Source organism: Trachurus japonicus, chromosome 5 (genome assembly GCF_045865225.1).
Source record: "Trachurus japonicus isolate A0001 chromosome 5, Traja_1.0".
In the NCBI taxonomy this organism is placed as follows: Eukaryota; Metazoa; Chordata; class Actinopteri; order Carangiformes; family Carangidae; genus Trachurus; species Trachurus japonicus.
The window spans coordinates 29962559-29989948 of record NC_140911.1 but is presented as its reverse complement, the minus strand read 5'-3'; the positions used below and the strand labels follow the sequence as shown (position 1 = coordinate 29989948).

At 39.8% G+C, this 27390-nt stretch overlaps 2 protein-coding genes across 3 annotated transcripts; both read left to right on the top strand.

The window, feature by feature from the left end:
• The first annotated feature begins 7196 nt into the window (after window positions 1-7196).
• On the top strand, window positions 7197-13237 carry abhd14a (abhydrolase domain containing 14A). Its single transcript, XM_085777305.1, has 5 exons — window positions 7197-7593; window positions 8270-8550; window positions 9973-10088; window positions 10532-10767; window positions 12536-13237. The coding sequence occupies exons 2-5, from the start codon at window positions 8288-8290 to the stop codon at window positions 12716-12718; spliced, it is 798 nt and encodes a 265-aa protein (XP_085633431.1). The 5' UTR covers window positions 7197-7593; window positions 8270-8287; the 3' UTR covers window positions 12719-13237.
• Window positions 13238-14342: 1105 nt separating this feature from the next.
• Window positions 14343-24297, top strand: LOC146987877 (aminoacylase-1A-like). Of its 2 annotated transcripts, XM_085777304.1 has the most exons (15): window positions 14343-14426; window positions 14813-14962; window positions 17260-17324; window positions 17434-17538; window positions 17632-17726; window positions 17925-18001; window positions 19176-19265; window positions 20401-20457; window positions 20587-20660; window positions 20748-20797; window positions 22015-22159; window positions 22314-22382; window positions 22469-22548; window positions 23364-23424; window positions 23557-24297. In XM_085777304.1, the coding sequence occupies exons 2-15, from the start codon at window positions 14836-14838 to the stop codon at window positions 23719-23721; spliced, it is 1260 nt and encodes a 419-aa protein (XP_085633430.1). In that variant the 5' UTR covers window positions 14343-14426; window positions 14813-14835; the 3' UTR covers window positions 23722-24297. The 2 variants fall into 2 exon arrangements, with proteins under 2 accessions (XP_085633430.1, XP_085633429.1); XM_085777303.1 differs by lacking the exon at window positions 14343-14426 and having other exon boundaries at window positions 14636-14962.
• The last annotated feature ends 3093 nt before the right edge of the window (window positions 24298-27390 follow it).

Sequence of the window (27390 nt, the reverse complement as noted above, 5' to 3'; positions counted from 1 at the left end):
TGCAGCGTTGTTAACTCTGTAATGTCCAACAGGCTGCAAGGGATCAGTAAAGACAAGCAGAGATGATAAATGTTACTATTTGTTTGATACAAATGGTATCTTCTAACCTAGTGGTTCCCAAACTTTTCACAGGCCTGTACCGTCTGTGTGTGCAGTTACGTTACGTTTCCAAGCAGTTTAACCAGAGGTTTCATTTCTTTGTGATGGCCTCAAGCTTTTCTTGCACATTGAATAAGTTGTGGAAACCCCTTGTAATTCAAAGTTAAAGAGGAACTTTGCAAGAGTTTAACCTCACTTACCAACAGCTTTGGAGCAATTGTGATGGTTTAAAGGGATAGTATCATTTTTTTTAAAAGTGGGGTTGTATGATCTACAAATAGCCCCTAAGTACTTTAATTGCAGTAGAAGACTCTCTGCACTCCTCCCGTTAGCAACGCCAGCCCATAGCCCTGCCCAGAGATTTACAACATACAGTGTTGTGAACAGACCCAAAGAAACTGCCTATTTTTGCGGCCTAAAAGAGGTTTTACCTGAAAGAAAATACACAGTTCCATTGTTTGCTATAATATAATTTTTTCCAGCCCTTCAAAGTGCAGTTTTTATTTGGACCTAACAACTGCTGATCGGCGGGCGCTAACCCTGGGTGGAGGGATACGTGAGTTGGTTAGGTCCAAATAAAAACTGCGTTTTTCCTGCACTTTGAAGGGCTGGAAAAAATTATATTATAGCGAACAATGGAACTGTGTATTTTTTTTCAGGTAAAACCTCTTTTAGGCCGCAAAAATAGGCCGTTTCTTTGGGTCCATTCACAACACTGTATGTTGTAAATCTCTGGGCAGGGCTATGAGCTGGCGTTGCTAACGGGAGGAGTGCAGAGAGTCTTCTACTGCAATTAAAGTACTTAGGCTATTTGTAGATCATACAACCCCACTTTAAAAAAATGATACTCCCTTTAATGACTTGTTACGCCAGGTTCAGACCGGTGGTGGAAGCGCTGCGCCAACGAAAATCATGCGCTAGCCGTGGCCCTCCTATTCACATCAGACGCTTATTTCTCCGCGACGGTCGACAAGCACTTCTGCCCTTCAGCTGTGTGTGTGTGTGTGTTCCTCTCTCGCGCTCTGTTTAGATTAATAAACACAAATAGGCTACAAACGTACACACTTTGGACTCTGGTATTTGTCAATCTCTGTATTTTATTTTGAAAATTGACCGGATTCTCTTGTGTTTCTTTGTGTGACTTCCTGCCAGAATTGACGCGATCGCTTGTGGCTCGCGCACAAAATAGACCCGATGCAGAAACGATCACTGCACAGCGCGAGCCGGCTGCGGAGGTACGCGCCGATTCGGGTGTGATCTGAACTACGCCATCGGTTAACAAGGGCGCAGAAAGGAAGCGGGCTCCGTTCTGCGGCGCTCCGGCGGCCGGTGTGAACCCGGCGTCATTAAATATTTAACATTATCCACCGCTCCGTGGATTGCCTTCTCGTCGGCTTTGTTGAAAACCAATGCACGTGGCTGGGGGGGGTAAGGTTAGCAAAACAGCGAAAAAGCAACCGGACTTGCATTGTTCCCCTTTAAATTCTCTTTATCACGTACCCTCTACATCAATTTGCGTGCCCCTTGGGGTACAAGTACAACAGTTTGGGAACCACTGCTCTAACCTGTATGGATGTCACTATGAAAGTATGAGAATTTCATAAATGTAATTTTTGTCGATTTTTTGTTAATGCTCTTGAAGACAAGACAGCTTGTTCCACATACTATTGGTATTGATGTTCCATCATCAAATGTCTTGGTCACAATTTGTAGGTAACCAAAGTAAGGGATTCTGTTGAAAATATTTGTGTTGATGTAAAAAAAAAAGGTACTGTTATCAGACGGTTTTAAACAGTGGATAGCAGAGGCAGATAGAGATATCAGCCTCAGTTATCCAGTCTTGGCTGAGAGCTTTACATTATAACCAGTTAGATTTTTTTTTTTTACAATGTAGTTTGACTTGTGTTGCAGCTTGTGCTGGATTCCTGCCAGTAACTCAGCTGATAGTACTACTGTAGGTACATCTTCAGACTTGTAGAGTGAATATATTATGTTTTTGTAGACCAAAGGTAGCTGAACCATTTCGTATTTATACAGTAGTGTCTGAATTTATTCTGTATGGATGTGCTGAAAAGTTGTTTGATACCTGATATGAGCGAGTGGAGGGCAGCATTTTGTTTTTTGTAATTAACTGGAAAATGAAGAATCACAAGCAGTGTTGCAATAGAACATTTTACTTTTGAAATTCTGCACTTTAACATATTTTTTGTTAAGAAGGCTCTGGCTTTAACTCATAGGCTACATGAGATGAAATTGTTATTTTGCTGGATATAATGGCCTCTAAAACAGTACAGCATTTTATGGTGTTTTACATGTAATGTGTCATGTTAAAGATGCGTTCACTGTGAATCTTATCTGAATAGAAGTATGTGCTTGATTGTTAATCCATTCTTGGCTTTGAACACATTTGTATTTTAATATCATTGAATATTTAATTTATCATTATCTTTGTTTGAGTAACAATTCAATTAAACACAATAGCGTACAGTAGTATCAAGACATAAGAAGGCTATTACCCATGTGTAATGCTGATTGTTCCCAACCATACTCAACTGTCAAGATAATGGTAAAGGACGAATTGTAAGGAGCCATAATGTTTTTGCGTGTTTAAACCATTTTTAGTTTACACATACTGTTAACTTGCTGGCACCATGTTTCCATCTTTGAATCTTGTGTGTGCCACATTGTAATGCATTGGTAACTATACTCAAATCCAGACCCGTTAGAAATAATTAGAACATATGGTTAGTTAAACATGCAAAACAGCTTGGTCCTTTAAGACATTTAATATATTGTGAATAAAAGCACTGGTTGCATTGTGCATGTATTTATGTTTAACATGATGCCTTCTTGTTCATTCCATAGATTCAGATTGAACATTACCTGTGTACCATTCTCCTGTCCATTGTAGAAGCAGCTGTGTCTTAGTGTATGGAGAAAATTACCTTATTTTAAAAGCCTTACTTTGCCAAAGTGTATTGATAATATTGCTTCAAACCAAACTTGAGAAAAATCAATGGATTTGTATTAAAAATATTTCATATTCACCTTTTATAAAGATTTTCAATATTAAAAAAGAAACACATTTGTGCAGTCTTTCTTTCTCTCTTGTGTACTGTATTTTGCTGGAAGTCTTTTTTTTTCAGTTATATGCTTATTGCTGGGATCAGTAAATTCTGGTGTTTAATCTATATAATTGCACACAAGTTTACAAAATATTTATTTCTAAACAAATATTTCCAAGGCACGACCATTCTAAGCATTCTTTACACTGTTGTGTAGAGAACCCGGCTCAATCTTCTGACCAAAGCATGTTACTAACATTACTTTTTGACATCAAGGTACCATGTCAAGAAGCAGAAATGAGCATAATCTGTCCCCTTTAAGCAATTGTGATTTTGCTTTGGGAGAGTGGGTCAACACCAGCCACACAGGCAATTTTGAAAAATGTTTAATCCGCGGGGTTGTCTAAACATATTTTTCTTTTTTTTGACCAAAAATTTAAATTTCTTCAAATTTCTCCAAACTTGGATACATCATGTGGGGTTCCGAGGGGAGTCCAACGCAGAAGATTTGGTTGAAATCAGGCCAGTAGTTTTGGAGAAAATGACCAAAAACCACACAGGCGATTTTGAAAAAAAAAATGTTGGGGGTTGTCGAAATTCTTTTTTTTTTTTTTTTTTTTTGACCAAAAATGTAAATTTCTTCAAATTTCTCCAAACTCCTATATTTAAAACTGACAGCTTATAAACATTGTCTGTCATTTTCAGCCTCCTTTCATATTCTAATAGAGAGGGGGGGTCAGTATCTGTAGGCTACAGCTGTCATGGCGTGTCCCCCTGTGCATCCTGCTCTGCGCTCATGCGTGCGGTGTGTTACGCGTATTCTTTGTAGTTATGCTTCCAATCCTGTGTAACTGTGTTACATACATTTTTATAATGTCCCATATTTAAAGCAGAAGTAAGCAATCCGGTCGTTTTGGCTAACTTCCAGTCAGCCGATGGAGTTAGCAGTCCCCGCCCTCGTCCCTACGTCACCACATTCACGCGCATCCCTTGGCTGCACACACAGAGAGGACCGCCCCTTTATGCCGTTCTCTCTCCTCATTGGATAAAGGTTGTAGGATACAAGGAAAGTTTTCTCCTCGGCTTACAGCAGAGCAGAGTGACTGACAGACCCGTGTTTCAGACCAAACACTCTATATAAGTGATTGCTGTCGGAAGATATAACTATTTAAGACTTATATTAACACAAATATTCCACTTACTTCTGCTTTAAAATCAAACTAGCATAAATATTTGCAATGAGGTATCTTGCATCTGCTGCTGCTTTTCAAGTTATGAATACTACATTTTTAAATTCAAGTCTCTAATGTTATAAAACACTACTTTCAGGGGAGAAGTAGAAGTCAAACACATTCCAAGTCAGGAGAGAGAAGGAAAAATACAAATTGAGTAAAAAGCAACACATTATATTGATGCACTGTTTAAAGAGGCACTGAGTAGAAAGACAAGACAACTACAATCCCATAATATAAATATAAAAGTGATTTTGGAGTTCTTTTTGCAGATGATGATGATGATGGTGAATTGTGTTTTTTCTTAATAAAGTGAAATGGCCACTAGATGGTGCCTCTTCCCCACTTCTGAATAGAAAATTGATCCAGTGTAGCCACCTGTGCTAGAGCTACACTAAATTGTTATCAAGGAGATTATTTTGAATGCAAATATAATAGTACTCTTTATATATTAGTGAATTTAATTGAATCTGCATTTTAGAATAGTCCCCAAAACTCACGATTTATCTGACACAGGTTCTTGATGTACTTGACACAATCACAAGCTACTAAATACGACAATATGCAGGATATAGATCTGCACAGACTGTTTTCATGTCTGCTGTTTCAGCGGTGGAGGAGGAGAGAGTCAGTCACAGTGATGTTGAATGAAGGCTCTCTGGTCCTCCACCTCTTTGGTTTCCTCAGCCCCTGAAAGTGGCAGATCCTCTTCCAGAGTGAATAAACCAAATACAATTTTGGTTTTGTGGCTCGTCAGTGTCAGTGGGTTTAGGGTCAGGGTCAGAATCAGAGAGACCAGCTTCTCCCCCTCCTGCTCGTCCTTGTTTGTTCTCTGATTGATCGGCAAGCTGTTGTTGGGCTGGATGGTCCTTTTCTCATTCTCCTCTGGCTCGAGCCTTGAAGTGAGCTCATGGTTTAATAAGAGCTGACTGTTGAGCTGAGTTTTCAGCTTCAACAGCTCTTTCTTGAGAAGCAGCTCCTGCTCCTTGACCTGCTGCCTGGCACCAAGGAGCTCACCTTCATACCTCTGGACGGTTCGAATCCCGCATCGAATTCCTGCGTGTCATTCCCTCTCTCTGCTTCCCCATTTCCTGTCTCTCTCGACTGTAGCTGATAGTGTCAAATAAGGCATGAAAAAGCCAAAAATAAATACTTGAATGTGCCACTTTCTGCACCCTGTTGTCTTTTTGCAGCAGTTTCTTCTTTTGATTGAGGTCACTTCACCACCTGAGTGGTGATTTTTGTGGTGCATAATGTCTGTGTTGAGGTCCCTCTGGAGCCATTCCAGTTCTCTCCTGGTGTCTTTCTCTCTGTTTATGTAGAACTGCTTCAGGGATTTCTGTCTGGCCAGCTGCTCTTTGGTCCGCTCCAACTCTTGGGAAAGTTGGAGCCTCCAATTTTGCTGGCTTTCTCATTTCCCAGCAGGATATTCAAAGTGACAACTTAATTTTTAAGATTCCTGGACACTCTTACCTGGGCCTGGATCTGGTCTCTGAGTTCCTGGATTGTTGTCTCATTTTTTGTCATTGTGCTAGATCTGGAATATCTTAACATACAGATACATACCAGTGATGTTTGTGTAATGAGCTCAAGTTCTCTCTTCTGCTAACTATATTATCACTGATGATGAATTCGAAATTTGTGTTGCATGTTTACATTCAAAATCCCAACAGATAGGAATAGGAATAGATTAGCATTCACCTCTCTCACCAAATTATCCAGTTGCATAACTAAAAGGTAGCCTATTTTATTTTGTCCTTTTCAATTTGATCACTAACAAACATGCCACATTTATGTTTTAAGTTTCATAACTGAGGGGAGGGCTACTTGGCTGTCCCAGTTTGTAACCCCTAGCCTATGCCTATGGATTGAAATTTCAAGGGGCTGAGGCATTTTGCCCCTTCCGTGTGTGAGACCACTATCAGATGGAAGAAACAATAATTTTTCACTTGTAGATTTTCAATAAATTATGAACGTGTTAAAGGCATCAACAACAAGGTTTCTTGGCAAAGGATCAACATAGCACTGCCACCATTGGGGGAGACCTTTACATGACATTTCACAGTCGTTACAGTATGTAGCTTCATCAACTTGTAAAGCAGAAGCAAAAATGTGATTATTTTGGATTCAGAGTAATAATAAAATTAGCAACTACAGGGTCCTCCCTAGGCTACCCTCCGTGTGCTCAGGCCCAAGTAGCCCAATCTTTGTTTGATGGTTGAATTTGTATATGAGACAGTATCAAAGATACAAATTACAGAGTCATCTTATTGGATTATCTCCCAAGTATGGAAGATTTTAAAGCTAGGATCAAGGACAATTTGATTACTGAATGCACATGTCCTCTCACCGAACGCAGCTGGTGATTATAATGTATTGATGTGATTTGCTGTTACTGTTTTAGCTGTTTTTATGTTTGTTTTGTTGATGTTGTCCAAATGTGTACTTGATGTTGATGTACTGTGCTGCTTTCTTGGCCAGGACCCCCTTGCAAAAGAGATTCTGAATCTCAATGGGATTATTCCTGGTTAAATAAAAAAATAAAAATAAAATACTCTATTAGAAACCGTCTTTGACAGTATTTCAGTGTTTTATGGCATTGCAGTGGTGTCTGAAATTTGAAGGAATTCAGATAGATACCAGAAGCTAAATTAAATACAGTGAAATTTCACATTTGGTTTAATAATTCGACTCGTTCAAAGTGTAGAAAATCACACAACATTTTCAGCACAACTTTGTTTCAATTTATAAATGAAATTATCTAGCCTACCTAACATATGGAAGGATCTTATTTGTTGACAGGAAATAGTTGGGACTATGTGCAGCACTTAATGTGGTCCGACCGGGAACAGACACTCCAAGACCCTATTTACAATCGATGCTTTGGTCCGTGGTAGATTTAATACAGCAGGCACTTGTTCGTGTCTCGTGCGACAGTATCCAGTCTTTTCTGCCGGTTTATCAGTCCTCGTGCCTTCCATAAATGACGGAACGTGCTTGTAGTTTTTTATTTTTTATTTGTATTATTAGTAAGATGTAGCGTGAAAGCTAGCTACCAGCAGCAGTAACGTTATCGACCCTTCCAGCAACATTTCCCACCAGTGGACAGCAGCAGTGCAGACATGACGCCAGAGCGGGCAGCCTCGTCCCCGTGTCAGTGATCGGTCTCCTCGGTCTCCGCTGTCTCCAGTGTGTCGGTATGTTTCCCCGCCGCTGCACCGCTTCACCACACAGTCTGCGTCCGCGTCAACACAGCTGCAGACGGAACAGGAGCGATACGTTGAGCTAACACTGGCTCTTTGACATGGTCTGACTAAAATGAAATGACGACCATGGGCTAACGTTAACTGCTTCCCTGCGCTAGTGAGCCACACATTTCACAATTTAACTTCATACACGACTCTGTTGTTCCCGTTCACTGGAGTCACTGCAGCTGCTGGGGTTTGCATGAGCGACTTGTGGTATTTTTTTACATTTTATTTTACCAAGGTGCAGCCTTCACCCGCCAGCGTGTCTTTTCTAAGCTGCAAACACTCACAATGCCACAATACAAAACTATACCAGTCAGTCACTCTGGAGTGTTAGAATACAAGTTAATCCATGATGTCCATGGAGATGTGGCCACATCAGTTTGCCTGAGGCTTGTGTTGCTTTTTTTTTTTGTAGCCAATAGGAATGATTGTAAACAAGAGCCAGATTTCACTTGAATGTTTCTTTACAAACGCAAATATTGTAAAGAAAGTTTCCTGAGCTGAACCACAGCTGTCATTGGATGGATGGGGAGTCTGCTTTAACATTAGCCCACTGTCAAACAAACAAACAAACGCTATGAGTGGATCTGACACCATGCCACTATCTGCCTTCTCTCCTCAGGTCGTTCATCTTGGTGAAATGAATTTCCTGCGTAATCGTCTGGTGGTTTTGGGCCTGGTGTTGCTGGCCACACTGCTGCTGTACCTGCTGCTGCCATCCATACGTCAAGGCAGCATGGAACCGTCTCTGGAAGCTCAAAGGATGGGGCTGCTGACCACTCCTCCGCCTCCACTTCCAACCATCAACGTGTCTGTCCGCACAGGACAGCTGCCTGGAGACCCGCCACTGTTCTTCAGAGAGGCCCTACCCATTGATGGGGCAGGACGGCAGATACTGCCCAGGTGAGATAACACAAGCAGAGGCCTGCTTAGTACATTTTAGGTGACGATATGTTTTGTTCTTTCAACTATGAAAGGGATATTTCAACATTTTGGAAAGTTCGCCTATTGCCATAATCCCTATAGTTTTAGGAGTAGGTTCATTATCTTAAATTGTCGGTGCAAGCTGTTTTTAGATCGGCGGGGTAGAGCCGCAAGCTGCACGGTATCTTGTTTTCCTCATCAAACTAAATACACAAATCCAACAACTCCAAAACACTCTCGTGGTCAAGTTGTGACCTGCACATTCATCACGCTATGAAATAATTATGTTTAATTATGTAACATGAAGCAAATACTCAGAACTACTTGCTTTTGAAATCATTTCACCCAGCAGCCGTGTCATGAATGTAGTTCCGGCTACGCATTTGCCTTGAAAACAACTCCATCTCGTAATGTTATATCATCATCTCATAGCGTGGTGAATGTGCAGGTCACAACTTGTCCACCAGAGCGTTTTGGAGTTGTTGGATTGTGTATTTGATGAGTTTGATGAGGGAAAGGCAGAAATAGCATATGCCTCTGTAGCGTTAGCTGAGCTGCTCGTATCTCTGCCCCGCCGATCGAAAAACAGCTTGCACCGACAATTAAAGGTAATTAACCTACCACTAAGAGGGGGTTTATGGCAATGGTTGAATTTGCCAAAATGTTGAAATATCCCTTTAAATCCAAACCCGTTATCTAAGAAAGAGAACACAGCACATAATGACTACTTAGTATACAGTACAGTACTGTGCAAAAGGCACTGTAAGTAAAGTGAAAATGCCACAAATAGTCTTTATTTATGGATTAACTTAATCCAAAATTCAGTCAACAGAAGAAACCTAAATCAGATCATCACTTGCTGTGACCACAGCTCCAGTTCTCCTCCAGACACTTGCACACAGTACTTCAAGCTTCTGGACTGGCAGCTTGTTGAAGTGTCTCGGAGAACTTAGTGCTCGCCATAGTTCTTGTGTGGATTGAGGCTGTCTCAGTCTTCTGTCTCTTCATGTAATCCCAGACTAAGGACTCTATGGGGGGGGGGTTTACCATCTGTTGCAGGACTCAGGGTCATTGTCATGCTGCAGAATAAATGTAGGACCAATCAGAAGCCTCTTGGATGGTACTGCATAATGGATAAGAATCTAAACATCTGAAGTGCCTAAAACTTTTGTACAGTACTGTGTATAAAGTTTAAACACTGAAAACTGAATTGAATTGAATGCCTTTATTGTCATTTATACCAGTGATAAAAATTAAAATTGCAAGCCCCATGCGGCTAAAAGAGACAAGTGAAGGCTAAGAAAAACATGTTAGGTGATGGTAGCTGTGTGTGTAGCTGTGTGTGTGTGTATTCTTTTTCTGGGCTGACTCACTTATTTTCTGAATTGTTCTTTTGTTCAGGCTGCAAGTTGTCCTTCTCCACGGCCAGGCCTTCACATCCAAAACCTGGGAAGAACTTGGCACCATGGCCCTGCTGGCTACTAATGGATATCAGGCGTTAGCGATGGACCTGCCTGGTAGGACTGAACCTCTTCTTCTAAATAATCAACACTAATCCGCTATTAAAATGAATTGTTTTCTTATTGTATATTATTTATTTTTGATGAACAGATTTATTATATAAAATAGATAACAATCGATTTATAGATCAGATTAATACAAAAAGAAAAAAAAACACATTTCTGCATTAATAAAAAACAAGAATTTTAGCATCCAGCCTTGCTTGCAAGTATTTTGCAGAGTATAATATTTATTTTTGTTAATTTTTGTTTGATAATAATAATATACCCAGCACAGTTAATGTATAGTATAATACATCACCGCATACAGTACAGACATCAGTGTAAATAGCTTCTTTGTGTGATGTTTTAGAACCTGAACATGCACATTTTGTATTTATATTTAGAATCATTAAGAAATTTCCATCTCTTTTCCTGAACATTTTTCCCTCTTCCTGGAGGCTATGGAAAATCCCCCGACTCGGAAGCTCTGAAGACCGACCAGAGTCGAGTGGACCTCCTTGCAAGATTCATGGAGTCTTTGGGTGTCAGGGCCCCAGTGCTTTTGAGCCCCTCCATGAGTGGACATTACTCCATCCCCTACTTCATGAAGAACAGCGATCAGCTACACGGCTTCATTCCCATAGCACCAGTTGGGACCCGAAGTTACACTCCACAGCAGTACCAAAATATTCAGGTGAGTGGGTTAGGGTGATGAGTGACGTGTTACCACAGAAACAAAAGGTAGAAGGGAATGGCCCCAGAAGCATCTCATGTGTGTAAACATCAGGGATAATTGCCCATGTGTGGGGAGTCCATAGTGAGACATGACCAAATGAACCCACTAGGGGGCCCTGTGACATAAAGAAACTGAGGCCTTTGTACCTAAATGTGAACATGTTAAATAAATATCCATTAAGTTCAGTCAAACCCAAATCATATTACCACACAGCTTTTGTGATACTCCTCTGGGGTCCCAAAGTATTTTTTTTTTTTTTACCATGGGGCAGTAGTCCATTTTGTGTCATCAGTAAACCACCTTTATAACGAGGTATAACCAATTCATGGTCGATGGCTTTAAGGTATTACTGAAAACAGTGGGACTACAAATGATGATTATTTTCATTGCAACTTTGAAGTCCATCTTGACATGTTTAAAGTAAAAGTCATTTAGTAGAGACATTAAAGGGATTTTTCAACATTTTGGCAAATTCGCAAATTGCCATAATCCCTATAGTCATAGCAGTAGGTTCATTACAGGGATGCACATGATTAACCGTTTAACCGATAACAAGAACTTTGACCGATTAATACTATTGGTTAATTATTTTTTTTGTTAGCTCTTTATGTCGTCAACCCATGGGGGCGTGTCTGTCGACACGTACAGACTTCCACATGCCTTTAGTCATATTTCGCAAAAAGTTACACAGGAGGACTAACAGTATGTGCAGCACAGCCCCCATGAAGGAAGATCAGACAATAAATGTAGCCTATACACACATACATGTTTGTGCATCACCTGTAACAACCGCGCTGCAAAAAAAAAAAAGGGGGACGTTGCTGCTACGTTTCCCTCATCATTCATAGCGTAGTGAATGTGCAGGTCACAACTTGTTATTGTTGTTGTTGGATTGTGTATTTGATGAGTTTAATGAGGGAAAGCCCGAAAATATCGTGCGCTGTGCAGAGCTCAACAGTTTGCACCGATGATTAAAGGTAATGAACCTACTCCTAAAACTATTGGGATTATAGCACTAGGCGAATTTGCCAAAATGTTGAAATATCCCTTGAAGGATTACAGAAAGATAGGTTAGGAAAAAAAATCTTTCGGTTGCATGGTACCCCCCCTCCAACAGACTAAAAGGTCAACCAGTTTTCTTTCCTTACAAGATAAAGAACATTCATCTGAATAAATGCCTAAAATACATAACTTAGGACATGAAGGTACAAGGGAAGATATGATCTGAGAGACACTGTATATTTTAACACTGAGCTCCAAAATTTTTGAATCTCTTCAATTCCACAAACAGTGATATAGTGAAACCTGCTTATTGTTACACTTATACAGTAAAGTCAAGTATATTAGGATCAAATTAATTTCCAGCCAGGGGAGACAAATCCAAAGCATTTACCATGGGGGCAATTGTCCACCTTAATAACAAGGCATAACCAATGCATGGCCCAATGCCTTCAAGGAATTACTGAAAGAGTGGGATCGAAGCATAGACAAAAAAAAAACATTCAGAGATCAGCTAAGAGTTACATCAGTTGCAGCACTGTATGAAAGTTTTGCCCAATAGTGCATTTGTGTTGCATCATCATGAAGCAGCCAGTTTCAGAAGAAGTGAAAAGTGTGTTGTGTCCTCACAAAGCTGATGCGTGACAATGTTTTTTTTTTAATGCTGGATAGTCCCCCCCCACACTTTTTTTTTTCACTTCTCACTCATGTCTGCTTCTGCTTCCAGACTCCCACTCTGATTGTGTTTGGAGCCCTGGACACAAATCTGGGTGCCCAGTCCCACAAGAACCTCATACAACTTCCAAATCACTTCGTGCTCAAGCTAGAAGGAGCTCGTCATGCCTGCTACATGGACAAACCCAGAGAGTTTCACCAGGGATTGATCGAGTTCCTCAGCAAACTGAAATGAAATGCACAGCAGGGGAAGATGGGGTAGAAAGATAGAAACAAAAATGAAGATGAGGAAAAATAAGAAGAGGATTGACAGTCCTATATTCAGTGGTGAAGTCTGACAGTTCTGTTAAAAGGTACTAAGATCAACACCCTTCACATATTATCATCACGTGTAAATACCTGGCATGGGAGTAGGCTTTATTACATTGAAAATGGCATGTAAAATTGTGTAGTGAACTTTAACATATAATATTTATGAATTTAATTTCAGTTGTTGCCACTATAAAACAATTTTTTTCATTTTTTCACCCCAAACACAACACTAGTTCAGCTCAGCTTGTTTTAAAAAATAGCATCAGACGTGTATAGTGGTGAGTTCAGTTTCATGTGTTTCATGTCTCTCTTTGCATGTAAAAACATGGAATGTGTTTGCTTTACAGTTACCATTTTTGTAGGTGACATGTAGGTTATTGTAAATATGCAAATGTAGCAGGTCCCAATGTTTAAATAGCTTCTGTTCTCTTTACATTTGACATTTTGTATATTATCTGGTATCCATCTGGTAACCATTCCTGCTTCCAGGCAAACATGCTGTTCTCATCAAAAGCAAAAAGAACCGATACACATTGAAATACAAAAATGTACTGTATTAAAGAACATGGAGCATTTAAAAATAAGAAAGAAAAATTTCACATTTATTTGATAATGATGATGAAGTTATATGTAATATATTTGCAATAATTTTGACAATCATACAACAAAAAAACCTAAATTAAGATATGTGCATAGCTTAAAATAAAAACATTGAATTCTGTGTTTGTGTGTTTCAGTTGATAAAATGCCATGTTGGGATGGATGTGGTTTTCCATTCAGAATGTAGTGAATCTACCATCTCATAGCTTTCTCTGACGTGTTGAGCATGAGAATCACCAACACAATTTCGACAGTCAACCACTGTTAGCTTTGAAAATGTAAATTAGCAAGACTGGCTTTTACAATATGATGCCTTGTTCAGACCCTTACTTTCATCAGGTGAATTTACATTATACTCCTGCTATGTTTGCCAGGAAAATTAGCTCAATACTCCCACCACTACCAACAAAGTAGGTGTTGAATAACTATGTTGTTATGAGGCTTGAACAAAACTGGGTAACATAATAAAATATTTTCTTATTAGATTTTTGTATTATTTTGGTTAAAGTAGTCAGGAATATTATTATATTTAAAAATGTTTTTTTTTTAAAATTATTTTTAATTATAATTTTTATTAGTTTTAAATTAAAGTGATCCTGGGTGGGACGTACAAATTTGGCTGTCATCCCCTTCTGAGCAAACCATACAATCTTTTTTTTTTATTTTATTTTATTTTTTTAAAGATTTCTATTGTTATTTGTGTTTTATACTCCAAAGAAACATGGATCCATCAATTTATGGCTTTAAATGCAAAAAAAAGTTACTTAATTTGAAAATCTTTGACCTGAGGGTCTTGTAGTTTGCTTGTCAGACTACAAAAAGATAATGGCAGTCATTGAAAATTTGTCTGTGCAGTGAAATAAATACATAATGATAAAAAAAAAGAATTTAACATGTAAATAAATGTATTATAAATTAAAAGAAAGGCATTAAAATCCAGCGTCAGTACTTTTATTTTGAAGGGCAGGAAGGGCCGTCAGCAGCAGCAGTCAGCTGACACGGTTACCTGACCAGCGAGTTGATCACACAGGGTGAGTACTGTCACAACTCCAGCTAGAAATAATTCAAGAATAAATCAGTGTTGCTCATGTCTGTTTACTAATCAGTCTCAGCTCTAGCCGCTGTAGCTGTAGCTGTAGCCGTAGCGTCAACTAAGCTAAAGGCTAGCTGGCTAGTTTAGCATGAAGTGTTCCCAGCAGCAGCAGCAGCAGCAGCAGCAGCTCTAGGTGCGTTAGCAGGTGACGCTGCCCACAGCTGACCGTGCTGTTACCTAATGGTTGTTAGGACAAAGCTGTTTACAGGAGCTGTGACGAGACGCGTCTGACCAGTAGAAGTCACATTCATGTCCATGTTGTCCGGACACTGGGACAGTGTGAACAGTTGAGTGTATTTACTGGCCCTGTCCTCGTGTCCTCAGAGGAATACACACATCACAACACCATGCTGCCTGACAAAGACGGTCCAGGTGCAGGAGGAGGACAGAGCCGTCCTGGGGGAGAGGACGCCTCCGTGAGTCTGTTCAGAGACTACCTCCGTCTCAGGACTGTCCACCCAGAGCCTGACTATGGTGAGACACTGTCTTAGAACTCAGAAGACTTTATTGTCAATAGTACAACGAAATTCTGTTTGGCAGCAGGCAATCAATCAGACAGACAATCAAAAAGACAAATCAGATAATAAAAGGATAAATAAGATATAAGAATACCAGCAGATGTTAAAAAATAAATAAAGTGCAAGAAACACCATGTGGAAATATCACTAATGGAGCTGTGGCAATTATCTTTATGGATAGGTTTACACCTTGATGACTTTAGATTGCATAATACACAGTGTTTGCAGCTGCTGTTTCACCTTTTGTGATAATATATTGCAAGACAATAGTAAAATGTTATGTCAATACGTTTTAAACTGACCTCTAGTCAGCCAGCCAGTGTGACATTTATCCGCTCGTATCAATTTGATCATCTTATTTACCAAAGTCCAATTCTTATCTGCATCAGTTAGACATTAAAGTGTCTGTCTATTTTAGGAGTTCAATGGGCTCTTTGCACAGCTCCACTACTTCCTGAACTTAATGCAGCTCCTTTATTTCCTCTCTTACACTATTGGACAACCTGATTAATCCAGGTGTGTCTGACCATTGTGACTACTCAGACACACCTGGATCAATCAGTTTTGTCCAATAAGGAAACAAAGGAGCAGCACTAAGTTCAGGAAGTAGTAGAGCTGTGCAAAAAGCCCATTGTGAACCTCATATAGTTTCAATACTTTATTGCCATATCAACAACATTGTTGATTGGGATTTGTTTCAGTGGGCTTCACACACTGACATAAAAACACAACATACACCCAGTACAGTACATGATAAAAACAGAGTAAAGTGCACAAGTAATAAATAGATAATCAGTAAATCAATAGATAAATATAAATATGGCACATTAAAACAATACCCTGTCCCTCTAAATGGACTATGGTATTTAAAATAATATTTCTAAGGTGTTGAGGAGTCTGACAGTTTGTGGGTATGTGCTGTTCTGGAGTCGGGTTGTTCTGGATTTTATGCTCCTCAGTCTTTTTTGTGAGGGCAGGAAGTTAAAAGGGCAGTTAGCTGGGTGGGAGGGGTCTTTTAAAATCTTAACGCCTTTCTTCTGCAGTCTGGCCTCATAGATCTCAGATGTGGATGGAACCTCACATCCAATGATTTTAGATGCAGTGCGTACCACCTTGTTTAGCTGCCTCTTTTCCTCCGCAGACACATTCCCAAATCAAACAGTGATACCAAACGTGAGAACACTCTAAACAGCTGCCCTGTAAAACTGGGGCAATCCTTTGCTGGACACACCACACTTTTTCAGTTGTTTTAAAAAGAACAGTCTCTGGTGTGCATATATTATGCATATATTATGTTGATTCATTACACACAGAATGAAATATTTTATATCTTTATTTATTTTAATTGCAATGATTATGGCTTACATTTAATGAAAACCCCAAATTCAGAAAATCAAAAAATAGAATATAGTGAAAAAGTTCACTATTGTAACCAAATGGTGTCACACTTTAATTAGCTGATTAACTCTAAACACCTGCAAAGGTTTCCTGAGCCTTTAAATGGTCTTTTAGGGTGAATTCCAATTCCTATTTTAACCCTCAATCTCAAAAATGAGCGAGAGGGACACATTTAACGGCTGTAATAGCCCTCGATTTTGAGATTCTCTGACACCACCCTTGGGAGCAAGGGCTACCCAGAATGCAGTATTTTCTTTGTTAGTAGAGATATAAATATTACGAAAACCATTTTAGGCCTATTAAATGGATTATTTACCTCGTTGTTGCATAACATTTATTTTTTATTTTAAAACACTGACCTGATGGACCCGTCGATGATTTGCGTTTGTGGCTTATAATTAAACTGGCAGGCTTAACAGTGCAAATATAAAAAAATAATAAACTAATGCCAAACCCCCCACAGTCTGAAGACGTATCTGCATTTAAGGGGTGTCCCATTTCTAAGTCACAAAATAGCCCTTGACACTTGGTTTTAAGGGGCTATGCTAAGATGAAGGGTTGAGTTTGAGGGTTGAGATTGAGGGGTTAGGATAGGAATTGGAATTCACCCTTAGTCTGGTTCAGTAGCTCCACTATCATATTCTACTTCATAGAGATGCACCTATATGAATAAAAGTCCTCTGATCACCTGGTCACCTTGATACACTGACTTGAACAAGAGGCTGAAAAGTAGGCTGAAACAGATTCCTTGGATTTGTGCCCTGGTTTGTTGACTTTTTCCAAAGTCCAACAGAACCATGACAACAAACAACAGCGGGGTTATGACCATGTGATATATTGTTTAATCATTTGTAGATGCTGCTCTTCGGTTCCTGGACAGAATAGCAGAGGAGCTTGGGTTACCCATGAAAAAGATTGAGGTACACAGCAGCACACACATGACTGCAAATAAGCAGAGTCCAGAAACTATACGCCACGGTATAATACCTGTTCTGAAATGAGACAGTGTTCATGTGTTCCCATCTGTAGGTTTGTCCAGGCAGAGTTGTGTCCATCATGACATGGGAGGGGACCAACCCAAGATTGAAATCCGTCTTGCTCAATTCCCACACAGATGTTGTGCCTGTTTTCCAGGTATGGCGCCTGTCTGTGCTCGCAGCGTCAAACACCTGTTATTACCTGTGATACACATGAAAAAAATAGATTTGATATCAATCTCTTCTCCAGGAACATTGGAAATACGATGCTTTCAGTGCTTTCAAAGATGCTGAGGGCAACATTTTTGCCCGGGGAACACAGGACATGAAATGTGTAACTATACAGTGGGTATAAACTGCCTTGACAACTTCTATTAAACAGGATTTGTGCTCTAGTTCTGTAGTGATCTTCACTTCTAATCATGTGCAATGAGAAACACCAGATTTTAAACCCACTCATCCAACCTGCATACTGTCAGTTCAGGTGCCATTTTTCTTTTATTTCCGTCACAGCTGTGCTGCATCTCCCTCTGTTCTCTGTAGGTACATCCAGGCAGTCAGACGACTGAAGGCAGAGGGACGGAAACTGATGCGTACTGTCCACTTGATGTTTGTTCCTGGTGAGATATTTCGCCGCTTCCCTCATCCATCCCTAATGTGTAGCCTCAACAACACTACACGGATGCACCCACACAGGCATTTACATGTCTTTATTAGTCTGCATTGTTTATGATGCTGTTAACAGGTGGTCATTTTTTACCACAGAGAAAAATAAAATCAAGAAAAGAGAGAGAAAAAATACATAGAAAGAAAGAACACACAAGATGCAGAACACACAGCACATCTTGGATTACAATGATATTTCATGGTCATTATAAGATGAGTATTATAAACAAAATAGTATACTATAAACAAAAACAGAAAGCAGAAAAAATAAATTAAGTAGGTAGACATACACAGAATCACATACTTGTTTGCACTGTAAGGTTTTATACAATAGCCAGTGTCTAGTATGGGCTCACATTTTTAAGGTAATTCAGTACTGGGTCCCATGTTTTATCAAACTTATCTCCTCTATCTTCATTGTAGAATCTCAGTTTCTCCAGATGTTTGACAATTCTCCCAACCATAAATTATATGTAGGCACAAAGTCAATTTTCCACACGTAAAATCAGCTTTTTTGCGATCACCATCCCAAATTGAATTGCTCTTCTTTCAAATGTATTGACAGAAGAAAAGACACTTGTGGCCCCCAGTATGGCAACCAGAGGGTTGGGTACCAGATTCTTACCAAAAGCCTCAGAAAAACACTGAAAAATACACTTCCAAAATGAATGAAGCTTACTACAGTACATGCCCATATTTTGTGTTACCTAAAGCTGGGGACACATTACATGATTTTCACAGTTTCCGATTTAGAAAAGATTTGGAGTACACACTAACCCACTGGCTTCAGCACAACAGATCTCTGCCCCAACTTTCCATGTCGACTGTACCGACTGGGCCCGACTCGTGTAGTGGTTTCCCAGCTTATCAAAGACTTTGAGTTTGCATAAGCTGCATGTGCTGTTTTTTCTGCTAAACTTAAATGGAAACATCAACACCCTGGCACAAACCAGTGCAGTACCAGTCAGGTGTTGAAATGTAACTACTGGTAGATAAAGATTGGTGACTTATTGCCGTTATACTGTAATTCAAACCTCAATTGTGTTTGGCAAAAGTGCTTTGTATTTGAGAGGAAATTGGCAGCTTTGACCAATGATAAATGCATGTTTTTTTCTCCTCTCTGTCTAGATGAAGAAGTTGGAGGTCACAAGGGAATGGAAACATTTGTTAAGCATCCAGAGTTCCAAAAATTAAACATTGGCTTCGCCCTTGATGAAGGTAAATAAATAACCAAAAGTTACTCAATAAAAACCTGAACACTCACTCCCTCACTTATGAACTATGGCCACTCAAGCCATGCAGATCTCAAATTCTCAAATCTTTATACCTCCACGGTCTTAGTGGTTATTCCTTCAGACTGTATGACTTGATCTCACAATGATCATTTGTCATGTTTGGTTTGATGCTGAAAAATATAACGACTGTGTTTTTTATTTGGGTTTTTATTTATTTATTTATTTCAGCATTTATTAGAAAAGTGGGAAGACAGGAACAACAGGAAATGAGAGGGAGAGACATTGCTTCCTTCATAATCACCTTTTATAATAGCAATGTCAATATTTGTGTTGTTGTGTGAGGCCACCTGTGAAATCTATTCTAATTAATCCCACCATTACCAGTTGTTGTTCCTGAACCACAGGACAGGAGGGGTGAAAAGATTTGGCTTATTGGTTATTGGGTTATTGAAATTTGTATGATCTAAATTAAGATCTGTAAATCATTTGAATTATTGTCCATGTCTAGGTTAACTTTTTAGCAGTTTTTAAAGTGATTCTGCCTGCACACTTGTTGTGGTGCAGAGCCTGTACTTGATTTGGGCTTTTATGGTTTATGCCAGGATCAGAGGACACAAATTGTGGCCAGTTTTGACTAATAGGATGACAGAGCACTCTGACGCATTGCTCACACACAGTTAATGGTTCTGAGGTGCATTCGTTTAAAGTACGTACCTCAAGTTCTCCATGCTGTCCTCTTCAGCAGACCCAGGAACGGCCCCACAATCGTTTTTTCTTGCTTTTCTTTTAAATATTTGAGCAAAAGACCGCTTGCATCACACAGCACTACAGTAGCCATGATTGACAGTTTCTTGTCATTCCTCTCTGATGACCTAGAAACTTGTGCAGGGTCGTGGGTGATGATTATTCGGGGTAGTGTTGCCAGTCTCCCAAACAAGACACGGCAAGAATTTATGCCACTGAGTATTTAACCTGACATGATGACCATTGTGAAAGACAAAAAATCATGTAGTCTGATCCTGGTGTTAGTCGCATATCATGAACCTCTGTTCTTTGGCGCATGGTTTGTCCTTTTTACAGTTCTCTTTCGGTGAGTTTTCTCTGCGTGTGTTCTGTAGGTCTGGCCAACCCTGGCGAAGCATTCACTGTGTTTTATGGAGAAAGGAACCCCTGGTGTGAGTTAAAAATACACACACAATGCAAGACAACCACACATCTCATCAGATTCCAGGATTTCCACGTTTCATCTTAGTTCCTCTATAAACTGTAGAGGATAATAACTTCAGTCTTTTCTACCTCTCTAGGGATCACTGTCCACTGCCCAGGAAGTCCAGGCCATGGGTCTAGGTTTGTGGAGAACACAGCTGCTGAAAAGCTGGTAAGAGTCAGTGTCATGTAAACAGTTAATAAAACAGTATTAAAACAGAGTGATGTGTCAATGGCCACACTCTCTTTTCCTTTGTAGCGCCAAATCATAAACTCATTCCTGGACTTCAGAGAGACGGAGAGACAAAGGTAAATGCACATATTGGCCATGTACTCTGTATCGTATTATGAAGAAGATTGTAGGAGAGTTTGACATTCCCGTTGATTATCTGCTTCTTGCATTTATTTCTTTTCAAATATAAAATCTAAACATTTGATTCCCTCCATTAACTCCCAGTATGAATCATCCCCTTCTTTGTGTGTTTGTGGCTGCTTCGTGATACTAACGTGATTTCATGAGCCACTGTTACAGTAACAATGCCACGTTTATGTTCGAAGCTGAGTGTAAGCAGCACTGATTTATGGACTACCCCTGTTGTGGCAAAAATGTGCCACCCGTGCTCAAACACATATTGGGATATTAAAACAGTGCCATTATTATGCAGATTGTAGATGACACTATGTTGTGAAGAATCAAAGTCATTTATTTTTTTAGTCAGTTATTGCAAAAAAAATCTTGTGAAATCTGGGTTTTAACTAGTTTAAAGGGATAGTTCAACATTTTGGCAAATTGGCCCATTGCCATAGTCCCTGTAGTCATAGCAGTAGGTTCGTTACCTTTAATTGTCAGTGTAAGCTGTTTTTAGAACGGCGGAGCAGCTGATGCGCGTTCCCGTCAGGGGCATATTTTCGGCAAGCAGTCTCTGCATTTGCCTCGAAAACAACTCTGTCTTGTAACGTTCCGTTATTGTCTCACGGCGTGGTGAATGTGCAGGTCACAACTTGTCCATGAGTGCATTTTGCAGTTGTTGGATTGTGTATTTGATGAGTTTGATGAAGGAAGCCAAGAAATCCCATTAGCCTCCGTAGCGTAGCTCTGAGCAGCTCGCGGCTCTGCTCCGCCGTTCCAAAAACAGCTTGCACCAACAATTAAAGGTAACAAACCTACTCCTAAAACTATAGGGATTATGGCAATGAGCCAATTTACCAAAATGTTGAAGTATCCCTTTAACTGTTTAACTGCCCTACCTACTAATTAAAGGAGAATTCCGGTCATTTTTGACCCCTAAATCGTTTTCCTGATGGTCACCCAGTGTTGGGGGGAGCAAAAAACGCGACTAAAATTGATGCAGGCAAACCGGAGTTACACCATGGCACCATCAGTTTTAGTCGCGTTTTTTGCTCCCCCCAACACTGGGTGACCATCAGGAAAACGATTTAGGGGTCAAAAAAGACCGGAATTCTCCTTTAAGGGGTAATGGTTTAACTGGAATCGCAGTAATTTATACTTTGTGTGTGAATTTCAGGTTAAACACGAGTGAGTGTTTCACGCTTGGTGATGTCACCACAGTGAACATGACCATGGTCAAAGGAGGCGTGGCCTACAACGTCATCCCAGCTGAGATGGACGTCAGCTTTGACCTGAGAATACCACCTACAGTAAATCTCCAGGTGTGCAGCTGTGGATGTCTGTACTGTGTCTGTAGATGGAGTCGGTGCAGCCGTCTGATCTATCGACAGACGTGTCAGTGTTAAATGGCCTCCAGCTCAATGTAAGCTCTTACAGTAACTAACACTAACTTCTAAAGTATTGTTTCCCTGTCAGGAGTTTGAGAGACAGATCAAACAGTGGTGTAAGGAAGCAGGAGAAGATGTCACTTACGAGTTTGCTCAGGTCAGTGCTGACTCAGTACTCTGTTGTGTAGCTGCTGTCGGTTGTTGCTGTTGTCAGGTTGACTAACTTAGCTCCGTTGTTCACAGAAACACATGAATCAGAACGTGACATCGACAGAGGAGAATGATCCTTGGTGGAACGCCTTCAATTCAGCCTGCAAGGCAATGTGAGTACAACAGATGCTGTATAAAGTATTTACAAATACTATGGACACAGCAAACTGAAAAAAAAAGTGGAGTAAACCAACGTATACTGTGACATCTAGAATCATCCATTGTGTCTAATGCCGCGTTTCCGCTACGTGTTACCAGCTCGACTCCACTTGACTTGGGAAAAACTGATTCATGTAAGAATCGCGATTCTTATTCTGAATCAATCCGCAAACTTCAAAAAAATATTTTTATTCTCTGTGCGCCCTCACAGGCTTCCATACAAAGCGTTAGCAACAAGTGTTGTTCAGCTGTTATGTTGCTGCAAACAACTCTGGCTGTTAAAGGGATAGTTCAACATTTTGGCAAATTGGCCCATTGCCATAATCCCTATAGTAGCAGTACTATCTTGCAATGGAAAACGACCTATTACCACGTAGTGGAAACGCGACACAAGTTAACACAGGTGCAGTTTATTTGATCAGTTGAGCCATGCTGACTAGTCTTACTCTGATTTCCCAGTAATACAAGTGTATCACTGAATATGCTGTATGGTTTTTGTAGTCTTTATTTCCTCTCATACAACCTTATTAATATATTCATTGCATGAATCTTCACACCTTTGCTGCACATTTTCTCACAGCTCCCACAAAGGAGGTGTTCTGTCTAGCCTGGCTCCTGTTAGTGATCTGAGGAAAAGCAGATTTTCATCTGTTGGTCGTATCTGACACAGACTACAGCAGTCAAAAGATGTTTTTGGAAAGTGACTATGAATCTGTAAGAGTTTCCTTTGATTGCATTAAGTCAAGTTTGATGTTCACCTTCATTGCAGGAGTATGACTCTGGAGAAAGAGATATTTCCAGCTGCCACAGACAGCCGTTTTATCCGTGCGGTGAGTACAAGTGCTGGAAGAGTTCACAGCAAGAACGAAAGCACCTTCTATGAGTGTTGATGTACTTGTCTTTTTATTCATCTATCATGAAATCTGACATTGTTGGATATTTATATTGATGAATAAATCTAGATGGGCATCCCTGCTATCGGATTTTCGCCAATGAACCGGACACCGATCCTGCTGCACGACCACAACGAGTTCCTGAATGAGCAAGTCTTCCTGAAAGGCATCAGTGTGTACGAGAGGCTCATCCCGGCTCTAGCTGCTGTTCCTGCCTTTCCTGATGAAGCTTAGATAAGCCCTGGTTTTAAGCCCTCTCTAAAACATATATTACTGATGAGCTGAATATTTGACTTGAAAAGATTGCAGAGATTACCAAAGATTAATGATATCATCAAGCCAAACTTGTATTATTGATTTATTTTCTCTTGTTTTTATGATTCTCAGGATATAGGCGCAGTAATCTTTGCATTACTCAGTATTGCAGCAGTTTTTTAACAACATGTAAACATTGTTGATTGAGCGTGCCTGTGTGTTTGCAGTCTTCAAGAAATATCACTTGTTGTGTAAACCATGTTTTTCCATTAGAAAGTGTCAGCTGACATGTGAAATGTGAAGATGACTTTGACCGATAAATACTTCGATCAAATGGCACTTAACCCTTTTTAAATTTAGCTCGATTTTAAAATGATTATTCCAGAGATAGATTTTTATTTAATCAGACTAGTACTGAATAAATATATTTGGTAATTACTTAAATGATCATATTCTCTTTTACATGGGCTAGTGATGTGTATGATGCCACACTGACATGCAATTAAAAAGACCTATGAAAGAGCTATGGAGCAACTTCTCTAAATGTCTAAGGCATTTAACCTATATATATAAATATATATATAGTTTTTAAATGTTTAAAACAAAATTAGAATTAAAATGTTCAACAACTGTTGTCATTGTTTTATTTTATTTTTCTCCTTGAAGTAAAGCCTGTGATAAGCCAATGAGAGGAACTTAAATGTAGTATACTGTATTCATATGCCATCTCACTCTGTGTGCTAAAACATTACACACATTACACATTACACATTACACATTAAGGGCTTGAAGGCCACAGCGCGGCAAAGTCTGGCGACAGGAAAATGGCGTAGCCCAAGAAAACAATTCTGGCGCTGACATCGACCACAGGTGAGTTTCTAGCTAGCTAACACCTGTATGTTGTCCTCGCTTGCACTGTCCATTGTGGATTTTCTATAGGCTACATTAAGACAACTGAAAGATGATGAGGATGACGATAAGCTTTATTTCAATAAAATAGGCTAATAGCTACTAAAAACACAAACAACAACACAAACACAGACACAGACTTCCAAGCGAAAGCAATGGCAACTTTTGACAAATGAAATATAAAAATCACCTTGGCTTCTAAGGAAGACATGCAACAAAATCTAAAAAGGTTCAAAAGCTCGTGTCAAATCGCTTCTGAACTCCAAAAGACATTACTCATTGAATTTCTTCTATCTGAAAAGAAGCAGAGAAAGCAGGAAGTAGGATTTTTGCTCCAAAAAAGAAAGGCAATGGCACATTTACTGAAGAAATATCTACATGACAGCATCGAATCGAATTGAATTTCATCTGAAAGCAAAGGCAGAAAAAGGAGCTTTGATGGTGCAAGCTGTTGCTCTGCAAAAGAGATAGGAACTAGAGGCACGGGAGGAGAAATTCTGACAGGCAAGGAACAAGAAGCAACTGGAGCTTGATACACAAATAGCCACGGCTGCTGCAAGACTTCTGTGTGCTGGAAGGCAAATTGGAGGAGTTCTTATGTGAGCAAGGGATGTAAACTAAAACTAGACTTGGATTCAACCCAGAGGCAAATTAGAGAAAACCCCATCTTTGGACCAGGACTCAGAAGTGTGATGACGTGATGAACCAAACTTTACACAGTTACAAGTAATGTAGCCTGCAACCAAATTTGATTCAGCTACTCAAGCCTGAATCTCAGAATGTTTTCACAGACTCAACTGTAGTGACACATGACCAGTATAATGTGCATTGGCTTCAATCTAGGTGTGTTGATAACAGCATTTTTTCATGCCCGCCTAAAACTTTTGCACAGTAGTACTGTATAATCACCACAATTCTTGTCCAATAGCAAATGTCAACTATTTTACCACAAACAAATGACATTTGATGGTGACCTATTCCAGTGTTATTGGGCCATTTTCATCACTTTAAATAATTTTGTTATTTCTAGGAGGTCATAGTTTACATCACCTACAACATATGGAGGAAAAAAACATTTAATCAAATATGGGCCAGCTGTGCAAGGAAGATTGTATCATCCCTTCAGAGAGGCCATAGCTTTGCTGTGCTATAACAAAATCTCTTTTATTTTTATTCAGGGAAGTACTGTAGCTCTGGATTGTTGAAAATAAAATGGAGAATAAACAAGGATGCAATGAAATGGAGGCAAGAAATAAAAAATGTCTTTTGATTTGCAATGCTGTTTACATGAGCTAAAGGTCGGGCTCCTCTGCAGCTCAGCTCCCTTCGGATTTGTCGTCCAATTAACAGTGTATGGCTCTCCAAGGGGGACTGGCAGGAAGAATGAGCAGCCAGTAATTAGTCTTCTCTCTCCCCAGGACATGACAGCAGTATTAACACATGGGGCCGTCAGGGAGACGACTAAAAGCTGAGCCCACATCCGTCCTCCCAGAGGGGGCAGGAATAGGTGCAGTCATCCTGTTAGGTCAGCTGTCGAGCATCGAAATGTACGGCTGCAGAAAGACCGTGAGTAGTGTTCAACAGTTTATCAGAGACAAGTTCCCTCTTATTTCAGAAAAGCTTTTCATGGATTTACATATTTATAATGCAACCATTTCCACCATTAGACACATTAGAGCCTGGATTTTCTATATTGTGGCCAGTATGATTAGTGTATTAGTTTATTATAGATCCCCATTACTGCCTCAGCAGTGACTATTCTTTCTGGGGTCAACCTGAACATATTCATATAAATATACAAATAATTAAAGCAGAAGTAAGCGTAAGATCTCTGTATTATACTTTCTATCAGTCTTTTCCTGAAACCAATAATGATAATTATCAGGAAATTATGTAATTCTCAGGAAATACAAAATTCTCTAAGGGTCAGATTCAGTGGCATCAACTCTTACAGGCTTGGTGAGGAGAGGAGGGGATTCAGGTCTCAGACAAGGACACCTGAACAGGAAGTGTAGCCCATTTAGTCTGGCTCCTGTAGTGTTCCTACTCACTGCTGTGATCTCACCATGTAATAAATTGATATTTCTCAAAGACCCATTGCGACTATATAGGACTGTCTTGAGCCATCTACTGTATGCTTGTGAGCTATAAAATGAAGCATCGTTTAATACACCTGCTGTATATCGACAAAATATAAATCACTCTCCATGTCATTGTTGGTCTTCAGTATCTCACAGTCTAGTATTCACTCTGTGGTTTTCTGGGGAGAGCTGTTTGTTATTCACAGATGCTGCAGTGTATGAAGGAACATAGCGTATATCTGGTCTGAACACCATGTTTCTGTAGCGTGCTCTCCAGCAGTGCATGCTGCTACAACAGTCCTCTTCTGGTAATTACAGTCATAGCCCCTTGTAATGGCCACGTGACTCCCTGTTAAGTGGGTATTAATTGCAGTCTGCTAGAGATAGCACTTCAGTGATCACAATGCAGTGGTCAGTGCATTCTGTTGACCCTGTTTTTCCTCATTGTATATTTCACATTGTGTAGATTTTTGTAGAATTTTAACATGAATTCCTAATGACTAGGAATGTAAGACAAAATGTTTGTGATAAATCCTCCTCAACACAGGTTTGTTTGTTCACAAGGTTTCTATTGATCAAATCCCATCTAGGAGCATTCTGTACATCTTGCCAGCCCTCATGATTACATATAGCTGTTAACAAAGCTTCATCCTTGACC

Excerpts from the sequence above, each read along its gene's own strand:
- abhd14a (XM_085777305.1), top strand. The coding sequence starts at position 8,288 with ATGAATTTCCTGCGTAATCGTCTGGTGGTTTTGGGCCTGGTGTTGCTG. Across the intron at positions 8,551-9,972 it reads GGACGGCAGATACTGCCCAG|GCTGCAAGTTGTCCTTCTCC; the intron begins GTGAGATAACAC and ends TCTTTTGTTCAG. Across the intron at positions 10,768-12,535 it reads AGCAGTACCAAAATATTCAG|ACTCCCACTCTGATTGTGTT; the intron begins GTGAGTGGGTTA and ends TTCTGCTTCCAG.
- LOC146987877 (XM_085777304.1), top strand. The coding sequence starts at position 14,836 with ATGCTGCCTGACAAAGACGGTCCAGGTGCAGGAGGAGGACAGAGCCGT. Across the intron at positions 14,963-17,259 it reads CCACCCAGAGCCTGACTATG|ATGCTGCTCTTCGGTTCCTG; the intron begins GTGAGACACTGT and ends AATCATTTGTAG. Across the intron at positions 22,549-23,363 it reads AATTCAGCCTGCAAGGCAAT|GAGTATGACTCTGGAGAAAG; the intron begins GTGAGTACAACA and ends CCTTCATTGCAG.